This window comes from Narcine bancroftii, chromosome 6 (assembly GCF_036971445.1).
Source record: "Narcine bancroftii isolate sNarBan1 chromosome 6, sNarBan1.hap1, whole genome shotgun sequence".
In the NCBI taxonomy this organism is placed as follows: Eukaryota; Metazoa; Chordata; class Chondrichthyes; order Torpediniformes; family Narcinidae; genus Narcine; species Narcine bancroftii.
In genome coordinates, this window is record NC_091474.1 from 161,578,439 (window position 1) to 161,595,137 (window position 16,699).

The 16,699-nt window shown below is 40.6% G+C and overlaps 1 protein-coding gene across 21 annotated transcripts in view; it reads right to left on the reverse strand.

Moving 5' to 3' along the window:
• The window catches only part of dnmt3ab (DNA (cytosine-5-)-methyltransferase 3 alpha b), a 569,168-nt gene that overhangs the window by 68,209 nt on the left and 484,260 nt on the right, over nucleotides 1-16,699 (reverse strand). For 19 of the 21 annotated variants that reach the window (XM_069886523.1, XM_069886520.1, XM_069886521.1 and 16 more), the window contains one exon: nucleotides 9,678-9,823. In XM_069886523.1, the coding sequence (XP_069742624.1) occupies nucleotides 9,678-9,823 (146 nt within the window). Of the gene's footprint in view, nucleotides 1-8,685; nucleotides 9,141-9,677; nucleotides 9,824-16,699 lie in introns of those variants that run through there. The other 2 variants (XM_069886534.1, XR_011340476.1) reach the window with 2 other exon arrangements.

Genomic DNA, 16,699 nt, shown 5'->3' on the forward strand with positions numbered 1-16,699 from the left:
CAGTGAGAAAATGGATGTATTCCTCAATCTGCTTAACCTGAGTAACATTCCTTGTGACGCCACACTTGATCTCCGGCGCAGAGACTGATGTCAAGACAGACACCCATGACCTTACCTGTGGCAAGGAAGCTTCTGGAGCCCCAAATTAAAATACACAGGAGATCAAGGTCCAGCTGTTGTGCAAAATCTGTCACAGGAGTGCTACGACAAGGTGAGCCGACCGCTTGAACCTTTGACAAGAGGGACAACTCATCAGGATGCAAACTCCACAGGGCTATGACCAGGCTGGCATGGTAGAAGAAAGCTTCCAGGAGCCGAGGTCATACCTGGTCCAATCAGAAGGGAAAGTGTACAGGAGAAACCGACGACACATCCTTTACGTACAGGAGCTGGTCCCAGTTCAACACGATCCTGATGAGACTATGCACCAGAATACAGGACTTAAGCCTCCCTCAGTAGCCACACCTGAGATAACTGACAGATCAGGTGGAGGTACCACAGGCCTCTACCTCCTCAGAGGGCTATTACAGGATGCACTCCAGGAGCATCTGTGAACCAAACCCCAGGTACAAAGAGTGATCCATGTCAGTTGTGTTCATTGTGCAATGTTAACTTGCGAACTGTGTTACTTTGGGGGTTACTAAAGAAAGGGGATAGAGACCAGTCATTCAGCACCCACTGCAATTGCGTAGCAGCCACCATACTCGCTGTCTGCACATGCACTAGCTACTGATTGGCAGGTTGGAGTTCAATGGAGTTCAGGTGGGGTACGGCCACCATGTTCAGAGCTCCCACTTACCTGTAGATAGTAGTAAATAGTTTAATGTTATAACCTCTCCTTTTTAAATTTTTTTATTTAATGCCAAAATAATTCAAAACTATTTGCTTTACATACATAAATATATATAGTGACATTTTCCATTTTTTCCCATCCCTCCTCCCCAAAAATTAACCCCCCACCCCAAAACAAGGGGGTCATCTGGTTATTATCCAATTTTTATTGACTCAATAAATAATATTATATATATTATATTCAGTAACATACATTATACTATACCATTATACTATCCCTTTAAGAGTTGGAGGTTTGAGTCTGGCCATCACCAGTGAACTTTATATATGGTTCCCAGAATTTTTTAACGTCCAAAATTATCTCTTAAATTATAGGTAATTTTTTCAAATGGAATACAGCAATGTATTTCTATGTACTCGGGCTGTATTTTCAAAGTTGTTTCCATTTTACAAGTCATAGTTATGCATTTTTTTGCTGCTGCTGAAGCAATCATAATAAATTGTTTTTGAGATCTCTCCAATTTTAACTGTAAGTCTTTATCATTTATATTACTTCATAGAATTTTTTTGGATCTTTCAGTATTTTAATTTTTTGTTATTTAATATTAGATTCAATTCATCCCAGAAAAATTTTACTTTCTCTCACATGTCCAAATTGAATGTAGTATTGTACCAATCTCTTTTTACAACGGAATCATTTATCTGATAATGTGGGATTCCATTCTTTTAATTTTTGAGGTGTAATATATAATTTATGTAACAAATTATATTGTATCATACGATACCAAGCATTTATTGAATTTATCATAATACCATGACCTAGTTCAGACCAAGTTTCATTTTTTATAATCCTCTTCCCAACGTTGTTTTGATTTGTCATTTTTATTATTTTGTAATTTAATATACATATTTGTAATACATTTTTTAAAACTATTATTGTGTCTGTAATTATATGTTCAAAACAGCTTAACTCAGGTTGCCTTAAACTTGTTCCTATCTTCTCCTTTACATAGGTTTTTAATTGATAATATTGTGTCATTCGATATTTCATATTTATCTTTCAATTGATCAAATGTCATTAAGATATTACCCAAAAAAACAATCTTTTATTATTTATTTCCTTTTCTTGTCCATTCATTAAAAAAATTATTGTTCATTGTAAAAGAAATTAATTGATTAACCTCTCCTCTCAAGTCATGTCGTTACTACCACATTGACAAACAGCGATAACAAACTTTTCTCTTGCTTCTCTCAATAACCTGGGTAAGATCTAATCTGGTTTTGTGGATTTATCCATCTTAATGTTCTTCTTGATATCAACCTGCCCTACCTATCAGCACAGCCCTTCGCAATCTCACTATCCTCCCTGTTTTGACTTGGTGAATACCAATGCGAAGTACTTGGTTGGTATGTTGCCTCTACCTCTAGCTCCAGGTATACATTTTCTCTTCTGCTCTTGAGTGGTTCCACCCCCTTCCTAGTTACTGTCTTGTTTTTAAACACATATATTAAATGCGTAGTAGTTTTTTTCTCAATACAATGAAAGCAAACATTCACTTTCCCCTTCCCTTCACTGGCTTGGTGCCTTTCTCCTTTCAACAACCAACAAAGTGAAACATGGTGGAACAGTGGTGTGGACCAGATGAAAGGGCATGAAGACAAGGAAGATGAAACAAAAACATCTCTCACATTCACAGTAAGCCATATGTTCAGATACTGCTGCTGCTCATAATTTAGATGATTATTTGGAAGAAGTATCTATGCTTAGCAATAGAGGAGGAACCCTTCTCCATGGAGGCAAAAACTGCACATGTTCTCACCCAAAATAATCTGATAAGCAGTTCAATAGTTATACACATTGAAATGCACTGTAGATTTTCAACTTTTCCATGGATTGTCACCTTGCGTGGTCTTATAATCCTGAGAGCGAAGCCATGGCCACCCATGCTAAAAAGGTCAAGGGTGTGGTCCCTGAAAAAGAACGATCCAACCAAGACCTCAATGGTGGAATAGGTGGACTAAGTTACTTCGAACTTAACAGCTGTGAATGAGGATGAAAGCTGCAACAAATCTATCAGCTCTAATCTTCGTGATTTCCATGCCATTGAAACTAGTTGGTTGATTTGTGAAGTATCGTGTGTTTCCTGGAATGCAACATTAAACAAATACATGCATAGGCATCTTCGCTTGGTGGGCCACTTTCCAAGATTGGACTCATAAGCCATTTGAGAGCCCATAGGAATGAAGACCATCATCTACGACTCAAGGGATAGCCATGACAACGAGATTTGCATATTTCCATAACAGCTGTACATAAGATTAAGGAATATGATGCTTCTCACATTTTTCCAGTGTGGGAGTTGAGGGGAACTCCATCAGCATCTTTGAGGTCTCTACTTGGCTGTTGCCTTGATATCTGAATTTCCATTGCAGCATAGACAAAATCACCCAACCTCTGGGTGCCGTAGTGGACACACAGACTTCTGTCATGGATGCCTGGGTCAACCAGGCAAGAAGTACTCAAGACAACTCCAAGACCAGATGTAGTGTTTTCCTCTTTGAAAGTCAGCCATTCTCCATCAGCTACTCTGCTGATGCTGGGGCAATATTGCATGAGATCATTGTGTAAAGGACACACAGTAAAGACACAAGAAGGGAATGCAAAAAGTGATAAGATGGAATTTTTACCTGAAAAAGACAATTTTATTGATAAATCTGATTTCTAATATTTTTGTGTTGGCTTCTTCATCATGTAACTTATGTGGTGTCTGGCAACAAAGGTAAGACAAGTTGAGGAATGGAAATTTGGATTGGATTTATCATAGTCAGGCATGCTGAGCAGTCTGAGAAGAAGGGGTAAGATAAGTCGTACATAGCTGGTAATTATGGATGTGCCTTCATTATGACAACATCTTTATTTAATTGTGTCAAATACTTTTATTTAAAAAAAACATTTTTCCCCACTCCCATAGAAGAGCTTAGGCCCGAACGTTGATGGCCCTTTACTTCCTATGAATTCTGCCTGACCGGCTGAGTTTCTCCAGAACTTTGGAGTCTTTCCAGAGCTCCAAACAGCCTGGGAAGACATGGCCTCGTGATGCTAGTCTTTTTTCAGTCCTACTTTGCCTTTTTCAGGTAGTTTGTCTTTCTACATCCTATCCTTCTCCCCATCAGGTTGTATTTCATGTGATTGCTTACTCAGGCCGAGAACAACTAATTCACACAGATCTTCAACTCAGAACAAAGTCTTTCAGCATCTGACACATTCTTCCCAACAGCTTTTAGTAACATTGAAGGGAGGCATGATTAGCGTAGCGGATAGCGCCACACTGTTACAGCTCTAACCACCATTGTTCGAATCTGGCACTCTGTAAGGACCTTGTATGTTCTCCCATGTCTGTGTGGGTTTCCTCTAAGCGCTCCAGTTTCCTTTCTCACTTCAAAGACATATCGGGGCTGTAGGTCAATTGGGTGTAATTAGGCTGCACAGGCTTGTGGGCCAAAAGAACATGTTCTTGTGCTGTATGTCTAAATTTAAAAACTTTAGAAAGCACTTAATCAATGCTGAGTTGTGTAACCACAAGAAGTAATCAATCAACTTTGAATGAAAAGTAATGAATTATCCCCATAAAAGTAAGTGTGCGTGTGCGTGTGTGTGTGTGTGTGTGTGTGTGTGTGTGTGTGTGTGTGGGTGTGTGTGTGTGGGTGTGTGTGTGTCAGGGAGCCATGGGAAGAGGATCCTTCCTACTGTTGGTCATTTGTGTAGCAGTTTAGGTTAAAAGGGATTTAAATGGAGGAATGCACTCGAACATGTCAGTTAGCATTGCACCATTTGGTGATCCTATGCATAGCTAATGATTCCAGCTGTGCACAATGCGGTCAATATGGTGAATCAAACTAAAATGTTAAAAGCCAAATGATACCGCATGCTTCAGAACTGAAAGCTGTACTCCCTGAATTAAATGTTATTGTGGGTCCATGGAGTTGATGGCAGTCGGACTGGTTGGTTGGACCCTGGGGGTGTGTTGTGAATTCGCTCCCTGAAGTGAACTGAGATTCACTGGTGGTGTGCTATACTGATGGCTGGCTCCACCCCCATCTACCCATATATAACCCTGATTTCCCGCCTAAACCTGGAGTCCTTCTGAAGACCACTGTAAGACCCTACTCTCAGTTATAAGCTAATAAATGAGTATGTTTTCCTTCCAGTCGTGAGAGCTTTTATTCACGCTACAATTTTATTAGCTTATTCCCTAATGATGGAAGTGCTGCTCAAGCCAGTTATGCTGCTGACAGACCTTCTGTCCCCGATGCGGCTGAGGAATTCACGTACTGGCTAGACTGCTTCTAGGCCTACCTGAATGCGACCAGAGACGTCTTCCATACTGATGAATTCAGGAGGTCCGCACTCATTTCAAGGGAAGGAACTAAAGGATATGCAGTCATCAGGGACTGCACTACATATGATGCTGCCATTGAGGCTTTGAAGGCTTGGTACCCGAGTTGCTAAATGAGGTCCTAGTGAAGCACCAACTCGCTCTATGTTGCCAACAGCCAGGAGAAACCTTCGATGACTACCTGCTGGATCTGTGAATGCTTGACAAGAAGGGCAGGTACGAAGTGGCTACGGGCTGCGTTCATGAGAAAGAACAGATCCGGGACTCTCTAGTCACGGGGGTTCATTCGAGGTACATGAGGCAACAACTGCTTGAGTCAGGTAAGAAAGACCTGGCTAGCCACGTTGAACTGGCCAAGTCGCTCACCCAGGTGACTCCTTCTAAGGAGAGGCTGCTTTTGCTACCCCTGCTTTAACAGCTGCCGCTTCCCATGCCAGGAAGTGCTTTTTCTGTGGTAAGAGGCTGCACCCCTGATCGCGTGGCCCGGCTAAAGACACAGTTTGCTCCAGCGGTGGCAAGAGAGGACAGTGGGCGAGGGTTTTCCGCGTGAAGGGAAGGCCGGGGAAGTCCATGGCCTGCACCACTCCCAGATCCAATTCCAGTCCCAAGCCATCAGCCCCAAATTTGCCTGAACCCATTTGCTGCTCTACACACTGAAGGAGGATGGACCATCTTGTCACGACTCATATTCAAACACAGCGCCATCATCGTCAGAGATAGAAGGAGGGCGGTCATCTAGCTGTGCCATGAGGTCGATTCCATCTTACCCGTGGCCACCTAGTATGGTGGGGGGTCACTAGAGTGAGGAGTACAGAGTCTCCGGGGTCCTAGCCTTGATGGTTCTGGATCAGGACAGACAACTCCAGCTCAGCAACTCCATAGTGACTGTTAGGATAAATGGACATTCCACTAAATGCCTAATCGACACAGGATCTACTGAAAGCTTCATAGACTCAAGGACTGTGCAAGAATATGCACTCTACCCATATTCAAGAACATTGTATAGTACATTTGAAATTTGTAAAATACACCTGTATGAACTTGATGAATCGTGTGCTCCTGTGCTGTTGGTTTTGGACTTCCTGTGTCACCTTAAAAGCGTGACCCTGGAGTATTCTGTTCCCCTTCCCCGATAACGGTTCAGAACAGAGGGCCTCTAAAATCAGAACCCACATGCAGCCTCTCCACATTGAATATCGACCACCCCTCCTCTCTTCCCGAATCTGTCCCCAGAATACAAACCTATTACTATCAAGAGCAGGTAGTACAGCACAACAGATCAAGTCTTCATAAAGTCTGAAACACAATGTCTATTCAATGAAGGTATCATCAAACCTAGCACTAGCCCGTGGAGAGCACAAGTGGTTGTGGTAAAAGGGGAAAACAAGTCCAGGCTAGTAATTGACTATAGCCAAACTATTAATTGGTACACACCCCCTCCTTAAAATTGCGGACATGGCGAATGATATTGAGCAGTTTCGGATCTATTTAACCATTGACCTGAAAGCTGCTGATCACCAGCTGCCAATCCATTCCGAGGATCACCCACATGGCATTTGAGGCTAACAGTTGTCTCTATCAATTCTGGAGGGTCCCTTTTGGTATTACTAACAGGGTTTCTATCTTCAAGAGGCAGATGGACAGAATGGTCAATGAGTATGGGTTGAAGGCTACCTTCCCCTTCCTCAATAACGTCACCATTTGTGGCCATACCCTGGAGGAACATGACGCCAACCTTCAGAGTTTTCTCCATGCAGCGAAAGCCCTGAACCTTACTTATAACTCTAGCAAGTGTGTGTTCAGGACTAAACGTCTGGCTATCCTTGGCTACATGGTGGAGAATGGCCCGATCATGATAGGATGCGCCCCCTGTTAGAGCTCCCTGTTCCCAGGACCACAAAGGGTTTGAGAAGATGCCTGGGGTTTTTCTCATATTATGCCCAGTGGATCCCTCAATACGCTGATAAGATTCTTCCCCTCTCGGCTGAAGCCCAAACAGCTTTTAACTACCTCCGAAACCACATTGCGAAAGCCACCATGCATGCAGTGGATGGGAATGTACCTTTCCAAGTGGAAAGCGACGCTTCGGATGTAACCCTGGCCACTACCCTCAACCATGCCGGTTGCATTTTCTCCCCTTGGACATTGCAAGGCCACGAGCTCTGGAACCCATTGGTGGAAAAGGAGGCTCAAGCCATTGCAGAAGCTGAGGCACTGGAGACTCTACCTGGCTGGAAGGAAAATTTACACTCCACACTGACCAGCATTCGGTCGCATTTATGTTTAATAACATCAAGGGAGAAAAATCAAAAATGACAAGATTGCTAGGTGGAGGATCGAGCTCTCCACCTACAATTATGACATTGCCTATCGGCCAGGAGCCTTTAATGACCCTCCTTATCCAGAGGAAACTGTGCCTCTGCACACACCGGCCAACTATTGTCTATGCATAATGAGCTATGCCATCCAGGGGTTATCACATGGCTCATTTTGTCAAGGTGTGCAATCTGAGCTACTCCATGGAAGATGTCAGGGAAATGACCAGGTCTTGCTGAGACTGTGCAGAGTGTAAGCCGCACTTCTATCGCCCTGCAAAGATGCACCTGATTAAGTCATCCAGGCCCTTTGAATGGCTCAGTGTCTATTTAAAGGGACCTCTCCCCTTCACAAATGGGAACACTTTCTTCCTCTCTGTCATTGATGAGTACTCCCGCTTCCCAGTCACCATTCTGTTTCCAGACACATTCACTTGGTCAGTCATAAAGGCCCAAGGTTCCATTTTCACCCTGTTCGAGTATCCCGGCTATATACATAGTGACCGGGGCTCATTCTTTATGAGTGAAGAGCTATGTCAGTACCTGCTGGCAAGGGGCATTGCATTCAGCAGGACTCCTAGCTATAACCCCCGGGGGAAAAGGCAGGTTGAAAAGGAAAGTGCCATGGTCTGGAAGGCTGTTGAACTGTCCCTGAAGTCAAAAGGCCTTCCAGACTGGCAGGAAATTCTTCCTATGGTGCTCCGTACCATCTGGCCGCAACTATGTATTGTGACCAATGCTACTCCTCACGAGCTCCTATTCAATTTCGAGAGAAGGTTGAAATCGGGAACTACACTCCCAATCTGGCTCATTACTCCTGGTCTTGTCCTTCTCAAGAAGCACGTGAGGAGAAGCAGGACTGACACCCTGGTGGAGAGGGTAAAACTGCTCCATACTAATCCTACCCATGCCTATGTGAAGTACTTGGATGGCAGGGAGGACACTATCTCTATCAGGGACCTGGCACTGGCTGGAACAGAGGATTCGTTGCCTTGTGCCCTATGAGCCGTGGAGCTCATTCTCGCCAACCCCAGTCAGGGCCTCAGGGAATCCAGTTCAGGAGGAAAGTGCATCCCCCTCCACCGTAGAGCCAGAGGACCCCACCCCCCACCCTGCCACTCCTCTCTCACAAGAGGAGCAGGAGACCCAAGGAGCCCAAAGCCCTCCTATGCTAAGGCACTCCATCAGGATCTTCAGATCCCCAGATTGCTAATATTTGTAAATAACTGTATATTTTTTGAATTTTTTTTTCTGATTCAATGTTCTCTGTCTTCATCCATCCACCCTCATCTACCCATATAGAACCCTGGTTTCCCACCTAAACCCTGAGCCCTTCTGAAGACCACTGTAAGACCCTACCCTTAGTAATAAGCTCATAAAAGCATATGTTCTCCTTCCAGTTGTGAGAGCTTTTATCCAAGCTACACTCCCCAAGGGTCCGTACTAGCAGTAGAACTGCCGTAACAGCAGCTTCGGCAGCACCGCCATTTTCACCAAAGGTTCATCAAATCACAAAGCTTCAGAAATTACAAAGCCAGAGAGTGCAACTAATTGAAGAACCAGTTTTAAATTACCACTTATCTCAAATCTTTCTCTCCCATGAGAATCTTGATAATGTTTGAGCTCCAAACCTAATCTGAAATCAAAACAAATCCAATTTAGAGCAATTGGATTATTTTTTTGTTTGGATTTGGGTATCCATATAATTTATATAGTTTATCCTATTTCAAGATCATTTCATTTGAATTATTAGTCAAATATTTTACCATAAAATACAAGCAGTGTTGCTAATTTGTTCAATTTGATTTAGTGCATATCAATTCTCCTTTAAATTATCAAATGAACTTCAGATGAAAAGCCATGGAGCATACACATAGCTACATCAACACTAACATCTGAAATATACTATGTAAAACTCTTCCTTCTTTAACATAGCTCTTCAAATCCTAATATCTTTTTGGTCAAATACCTTAATATGTTCCTCAATGTTAAATTTTGCTTTAGAAGAAAGCATTTAAAGAATATTGAAGCTGCAACCTGCATCAGATATTTAAATTATATTTGAAAATACTTGTAAAACCAAATCTAATTTTTTTTTAGGAAAAACTGATCTGCAAAAATTTTACTTCCAGATACAGATGCATGGAATCAATATTCGAAAGTATTCACGTACATGTTTGCGAGTAACATTTCGAACATCTCCCACATACATGATCTTCCCCTGGTGTCGGACCATACCCACTGTGATGGAATCATCACAGACTTCGGATGCAATGTAGCGTTCCACTTGGATCCCCAGATCCCTTAGAACGAGCAGCCCTGAAAATAAAAAAATATAGTTAATCTGAGAAGAATAAAAAGGTTTAGCATGTTGTTCAATTCATTTTTTATTAACAAATGTAATGGTCACTGGCAAATCTTGGTACATGTACACTTTGCCAAAAATAGTTTGGCGCAGTCATAATTTTTTATGGAAGGTTTATTTTTTTAATCAAATTAAATATTAAATTGAAAATGTATTTTACCCTGATTATAATTTTTAATTCACTTTAATATCCTTGATTAGACATTTACCAAATGCAAAAGTCAAATCTCTGATGTCTACCAACACACAACAATTGGAAAAAATCCTTAATTAAAAGAATTACATTAAAAAAATTATCCACAAAATTTCTATTCTCAAATTGGAGCCTTTATGTCTGTGAAACAAATATAAATGATAGAATTGGTTGTATAGTTTCGGTCATACATCAATGTCAGAAACATGATGCAGCTGAGATTTGTCCTGTTGGATCATAATTGGTTCCATGCAAATTGTGGACATTTGAGCTCCTGTTGTCAAGATAGTCATTATTCAATATCAATCTTTAAATTAAGAGGACCCAGTATGAATTTCATTCTGTAGTTTATACAAAGCTTTTCATTTTTACTTCAGGCTGGTTTATGCAATGACAATCAAAATTTATTATTTAAACAACCCAATATGACCATTTTAGTGAGCATTCTTTGGTAATTATTCATAATATTTCACAAGAATGAAAGAAAGGCTCAACAAAATGTCGAACCAAAATTAAATTAAATATCAACTCTAACAGATATTCTTTTGTTACACGGAGTAACACTTTTCAGATAGTAGCACTATTTTATTTATCCACAGTACACAAGGCTTTGATAATTTCACCATTTTATGTCATCCCCTTTTTAGCTTGAGAAAATGCTGGTTAATTGCTTTCCTGAATTAGACAGGAGTTCTAGGAATCTGACCCAGCAACAGGGCATATTTAATCACTAATTGTTGAGATAGATATCTTCACATGAGTTTAAATGTGTGCCAAATGCTTGATCAAAAGAGAGCTTGCAACATTTTAATAATTTTAGATTATTTTTAGTCACTCATTTAGTGTTCCAAACTTGGAGGTCAGAGGATCAAAGGCTTGCTTGCAATATGAAGAACGTTCAAAATGCTTTTATGTTTTTGGGAGATAAATTGGGAAAGATTTGCTGGAGTAGGTCACATATAAACACTTTAAAACAGATCTTATTTGAAATACAGGAGCTCTGCTCATGCTAGACATGTTGGGGCCTCAGAGCCTTTGCAAAAACTTTGGAGAGTGCCCAAGAGACTTCATTAATGGATTGTTGTTTACAAAAAGGCAACAGATGAAAGATCTTGTCAGAGCTGCATAAGGTCTGGAAGGGAGCTTGCTGTTCTAAGAGAGTCATGTGGTTTTGCAAACAGAGAGAGTAAAACAGGCTTTTTCTCAGAGAGATGCAGAGATGACTTCTACAGTGTTACAGTCAGCAACAGCAGCTGGGACTGGAATAGGACAAGTTGGCAAGCTTGTGGAAAACCCCATTTGGAAGACGGGTTCTTATTTCAGCCTGGTCAAAGCCCTTGTGGTTCATGCAAGAAGAGAGAACTGGCTGTCTAATGTTTCATTTGGAATAAGAGAAACAAAAAGTAACTCTCTGGTGACCTGAAAGAAAGAGGTTATCATTTGGAGAACCCTGAGGGGTCAAGTTTTGTCAGCAAGACACTGAAGTGGTTGATTAAAGAGTGATCAGTTGTGAACATCCTGGAACAACAAGTCTGTTCCTGAAAACTGACAAGAACCTTCCTGAGCGATAGCCATTTACCTTTCAAGCACCAAAGCCTGGTGAACTTTATAAATGTTAAATTCTGTGCACAGTATAAAAATTGCTTGCAATCAGTGAACTTGGAGGAATGAGAAGTGAGATTGGACTGTGATCCAAATAACTTTTCTGAACTTACACACACAGTACATATATGTGTGCCTAGAAGGGGGTTAAGTTAGATTAGTTAAGTCAATAGCGATAAGTCAAAGTGTGATTCTAATTTCATGTTTAAAGATAATTAAAAGCAACTTTTGTTTAAGTAACCATTTGTCTTGGTGAACATCTATTGCTGCTGGATTTTGGGGTCCTCTGGGCTCGTAACACACTGTTTATTGTCTTCACCCTACACAAATCTATATTTATCTGCCACAGTGTTTCACGGAATCAAAAATGCTTTGCCAAAAGGATAGTGAAAATATGCTATTGTATTTTCTCGATAAGGTATGTGGGGAGAATCTTGGGCCACTGGAATATCTTTTCTGCAGAGCAATGTTTCTAAAGAGAATTTACAACAAATTTTGGTTGATAATATGAAGAAAAATCAGCAAAAATAAAATCAAGTAAAATATTATCATGGGTAATAAATTTGTTGAGTAGACTTATTTATGAATTCATGTCGTGTAGCAGGAAATGGTTCATTTCAAAGTTTTGAAATGTGGAATTCTCTACCACACGAAGCAACAGATATACACTCAATCAATCATTTTCTATTTGAGGATTATAAACCTGCCGGAATGGCTTAGAATTTAACATGGATTCAGGCAGGATGAATAAAGATATGGGACAGATTAATTATCATCTCAGGTATCTCGTGTTCAAGTCATGGCCTCAAAGTCTAACTGTGGAGCAGTTCCTCAAAATTTCTTGTTTAAGATTCAACGGTCGAACTAACAGTCCAACAGTGTTCTGACCTAGAATATTACTCTTTATATTCATGGAGCCAGATGGACATTATTTAACATTATGCGACTTAGTGTTGTTTGGAACTAATCAGTTTTACTTTTCTAGTTTTACAATGGACTATTCATTGCATGTAAATTTGTTCCTACTCATATTAAAGGTGTTTCTTCCTATTGTCAAAATTTGAGGACTATTCCATCCGACAAGATAGGATTCAAAATAGTTTGATAGAAAATAATACTGGAGAAATTGTAATGGGAGACAAGGTGGCTGAGGAACCAAATGAATATTTTGATCAGTCTTCACTGTGGAAAATATTAGTAGCATACTAGACTCTCAAGTGTCTCTGGGAAGAGAAGTGAGTGCAGGCAAGATCACAAGAGAGAAGGTTCTTGGGAAGCTAAATGGTCTATGGGTAGATAAGTCTCCTGGACTGGATGGAATGCACTCTCAGGTTCTGAAGAGGGTAGCTGTAGAGATTGTGGAGGCATTAGTAATGATTTTCCAGGAATCAATAGATTATGACATGGTTCCATTGGACTTGAGGATTGCGAATGCTACTCCACTGTTTAAGAAGGGAGGGAGGTAGCAGAAAGGAAATTATAGATCTATTAGTCTGACATAATTGGTTGGGAAGCTGTTAGAGTCAATTGTCAAGAATGAGGTTATGGAGTACCTGGAGGAGTATGAAAAGACAGGCCCATCAGCATGGTTACCTTTAAGGAAAATCATGCCTGACAAGCCTATTGCACCCTCCTCGCAGCTCCAAAGGAAAGATTACATAGCCATGCAAAGTAACTTCCTGTCAGGGCTGAATGTGAGATCAGTTAACAATCATTTGTAAATTCAACGTACACTATGGGATATATCATGTTTGAGGTGCTGATCATACACAATGTATCACAGTTCACAGCAGACAATCCATCACTTCCTCAGAGGGCTGACAGATTAGTCACTGGACAATACCACTTTTTTTCCCCAGTCGAGAAAGGGAAAAGTGTGCAATTTTGGGAAACTGGTCAAAGAACTCTTGAAAGCAGTAAAATCATCAGTTAAATCCCTAATTACTCAATGTCAAGCGTTATTGAACATTCACGATGAGCTTATTAACATGAACTCCAGTCCCTGCGAGGAAGGCTGCTCAAACCAGAAATCAAAAAGAAGATTAAGACGAGAACTGAAAAAAAGATGGCCAGATGATGAGCACATGGCTACTCAAAGATGCTAAAGACATGTAACCACCAAAACAAACCAATGCCAGATGTGATAGAAGGCAGTGGGGCGATGGTATATTCCAAACTATTAATCATGTCACAGATAAAGCTATCATCAGAAGAATCAATGCCACCTCATTAAGACCACCATGAAAGCTTGATGGATTGAAGCAGATGTGGACATGCACCACTAACATTGCACAACTGGAGAAATGTAACCGTTTAGGGCTACATCATTTGCACTAAATATTGGTAATGTAATATGCTGCTTCTGATGGAGGATGGATTACTATGATGTTCAAGAAAGGGATTGTTGGGTGTCTGTTTTTTTTAAAAATTATATATGGCTCTGCATTCTTTGGGGTCTTTGGCTGTAAATTGCTATAATTACCTGGGTTTCTAAAAACAAGAGCAGTGTTTTTACCTTTGCATTCTTGGGAATTGCTCCTAGCATATTGTTTTGTGCCAATTCTTATAAATATTCAATACATACATGCACATTTTCTTTAAAAAATGAGTTCCATTCACACAAACACTAATAGTCCAGGTTTGTAGATATTTTAAAGCATTTTGAACATGATATATTGGAGGGGGAGGACGTGAACATGTCCTCGGGCCTGCGCAAAGGAGCTTTTAGGTGGAGTGCAGTGTGCGCAGTACTGGCCCCACCTTTTACACCCATGGTTCGTGTGCCATGGCCAAGCAAGCTGGGATGTGGCAGCGAGGTCCTTGGGTCATAGGTTTTATATCGGAGTGGCCTTCTCCTAACTCAGTGGTTAGAGCACTGGTCTTGTAAACCAGGGGTTGTGAGTTTGTCCCTCGCTGGGGCCTTATTTCTGATGGGTGCGTGACAAAGTGGCAACTATCTGTCTTCCTTATGGTAGACAAAGTTAAAGAATTTCATGTATTTTACATTCTAAATGTAGTATTACATGACAATTACGGAACCTTTACCTTATAACAATTTCCTGAAATAGTTCTTCGGCAGCTCTAAAGGTTACCACCAAATCCTCAGTGGAGAATTTTAACTATTTTGCACCTGTATTTCTTGAACAAAAAAAGTAACTGGTGGGACTATTTTGAATCCTATCTTGTTGGGTGGAATAGTCCTCAAATTTTGCCAATAGAAACACCTTTAATATGAGTAGGAACAAAGTTACATGCAATGAATAGCCCAATATAAAACCAGAAAAGTAAAACTGATTAGTTCCAAGCAACAATAAGTCATATTACGTTAAATAGTGTCTGTCTGGCTCCGTGAATATAAAGAATAATATTCTAGGTCAGAACACTGTTGGTTTGACCCTCGAATCTTAAACAAGTCATTTTGAGGAATGGCTCAACAATTGTCTTTGAGGCCATGACTTGAACAAGAGATTACTGAGATGATGATTAATCTGTTCCATATTTCTATTCACCCTGCCTGAATCCATGTTAAATTCTAAGCCATTCAGGCAGGTTTTGATTGATTGAGTGTCTATCTGTTGCTTTATGTGGTAGAGAATTCCGCATTTCCAAACTTTATGTGATGAACCATTTCCTAACTACAAATGAATGCCCTGATTTTTACTTAAATACATTGTCCCCTTGCCCAAAAGTGGAAGTAAATCACTTTTAAATCTGATCTTTCTAAACTCATGCAAACCTCAAATCATTCTCCAATTTCCTTATTTCAACAAATATAAATTACGTTCAGGTGATTGCTCTTTATATTCAAGCCCTGAGAGTTGCAGTAACATTATATACAGCCTCCAGACAGCAGCTGGGATGTGGTCTAAAAATACAACTGAAATAGTAAAGGCGTGTCAAAAGGACAATGTTACAATAATCATGGGCGATTTTAACATGAAACTAGATTGGGAAAGTCAGGTCGGTACAGGATCTCAGGAGAGAGAGTTTGTGGAATGCCTACAGGGTGGCTTTTTGGAGCAACTTGCTGATGAGTCCACCAGGGGATCAACTGTTTTGGATTGGGTCCTGTGCCATGAACCAGAGATGATTAGGAAGCTTAAAGTAAAGGAACCCTTGGAAGGCAGTGATCACAATATGATCGAGTTCACTTTGAAATTTTAAGAGGCTAAAGTCCGATGTGTCAGTATTTCAATGGAGTAAAGGAAATGACCATCGCATGACAAAGTCAATTGGTAAAACAAACTAATGGGGAAAATAGCAGATCAGCCATGACTGGAGTTTATGTGCGAAATGAGGAAAGTGCAGGACAGATACACTGCAAAAAGAACAAAAATTGTGAATGGAAAAATGAGACACTTGAGGCTGTCGAGGGAAGTTAAAGGCAAAGTAAAAACAAAAGAGAGGGCATAAAAGGAAGCCAAAAGTGTCAAGTGTCTCTGGGAAGAGAAGTGAGTGCAGGCAAGATCACAAGAGAGTAGGATCTTGGGAAGCTAAATGGTCTTAGGGTAGATAAGTCTCCTGGCCTGGATGGAATGCACTCTCAGGCTCTGAAGAGGGTAGCTATAGAGATTGTCAAGGCATTAGTAATGATCTTCCAGGAATCAATAAAGTCTGGTATGGTTCCAATGGACTGGAGGATTGCGAATGCTACTCCACTGTTTTAGGGATTGTGTATATGGACTTTCAAAAAGGCCTTCGATAAGGTGCCACACATAGGGCTGCTAACCAAGATTAAAGCCCATGGAATTAAAAGAAGGTACTAGAATGGGTAGAACATTGGCCAATAGGCAGGAAATAGAGTGTGGGAATAAAGAGATCCTATTATGGTTGGCTACTGGTTTCCACTGGTGTTCTGCAGAAGTTGGGTTTGGAACCATTTCTTCTTACATTGTATATAATTGATTTGGATTATTGAACATATGGCATTGTGGCTAAATTTACAAATGATATGAAAATAGGTGGTAGGGTGGGTGGTGCTGAGGATACAAAAAAAGCTGAAGAGAGACTTGGATAAATTAGAAGAATGGACAAT